Source organism: Bison bison, unplaced genomic scaffold, assembly GCF_000754665.1.
Source record: "Bison bison bison isolate TAMUID 2011002044 unplaced genomic scaffold, Bison_UMD1.0 scf7180017864050, whole genome shotgun sequence".
Lineage (NCBI taxonomy): Eukaryota > Metazoa > Chordata > Mammalia > Artiodactyla > Bovidae > Bison > Bison bison.
The window spans coordinates 3,174,870-3,175,783 of record NW_011494622.1 but is presented as its reverse complement, the minus strand read 5'-3'; the positions used below and the strand labels follow the sequence as shown (position 1 = coordinate 3,175,783).

At 48.0% G+C, this 914-nt stretch overlaps 1 protein-coding gene across 1 annotated transcript in view; it reads left to right on the top strand.

The window, feature by feature from the left end:
• The first annotated feature begins 404 nt into the window (after positions 1-404).
• The window catches only part of CLDN24 (claudin 24), a 706-nt gene continuing 196 nt past the window's right edge, over positions 405-914 (top strand). The window contains exon 1 of the mRNA XM_010835817.1: positions 405-914. Within this exon, the coding sequence (XP_010834119.1) occupies positions 405-914 (510 nt within the window).

Below are 914 nucleotides of genomic sequence, written 5' to 3'. Positions count from 1 at the left end.
CTGTTGTAGAAAGAGCTGGCTTTTTATCACCACTTAAAATCTAATTAATCCATATTGAAGCACAAAGATTTCTGTTGTATTTTAGGGTGAGGGGTCATAGAGCCCTCTTTGTTCATCCTTAGACTTATAATCATCAAGCATAGGGGATATAATTTTACCAAGCAAATTGGAAGGTAACAGATCAAATCCTTATCGGAAAGCGTAACTCATAGTTTTAACAGAGCCCTTCGTCCTTTACATGAAACACTATATTCGAGAAGAACAAAAACACATTTCAGAGTGCGCAAAGAGTTAACGACCAAAGCTTATATTCCCTGAGCAGCATTGAACCAGGTTGTCACACTACTGCCCACCACGAGACGGCAGCTCCTATAGGGGTGGCAAGGGTCCTAAGGTCTGTTGCAATGGCTTTAGTTTTGAGAGTAGCAATGCAATTCGTTGGGATTTTGCTCTCATTGCTGGGATGGGTTTTATCCATTATTACGACTTACTTGCCACATTGGAAAAACCTCAACCTGGACTTAAATGACATGGAAAACTGGACCATGGGGCTCTGGCAAGCCTGTGTCATCCAGGAGGAAGTAGGGATGCAGTGCAAGGACTTTGAGTCTTTCCTGGGTTTGCCTGCTGAGCTCAGAGTCTCCAGGGTTTTAATGTTCCTCTCGAATGGGCTGGGGTTCCTGGGCCTGCTGGTGTCGGGCTTTGGCCTGGACTGCTTGAGGATTGGAGAGACACAGCGGGACGTCAAGAAGCGGCTGTTGATCCTGGGAGGAATTCTGTTCTGGACAGCGGGCGTCACAGCCCTCGTTCCCGTCTCTTGGGTGGCCCACGTGACAGTGCAGGAGTTCTGGGACGAGCGCATCCCCGAGATTGTGCCCAGGTGGGAGTTTGGAGAGGCCCTCTTTATCGGCTGG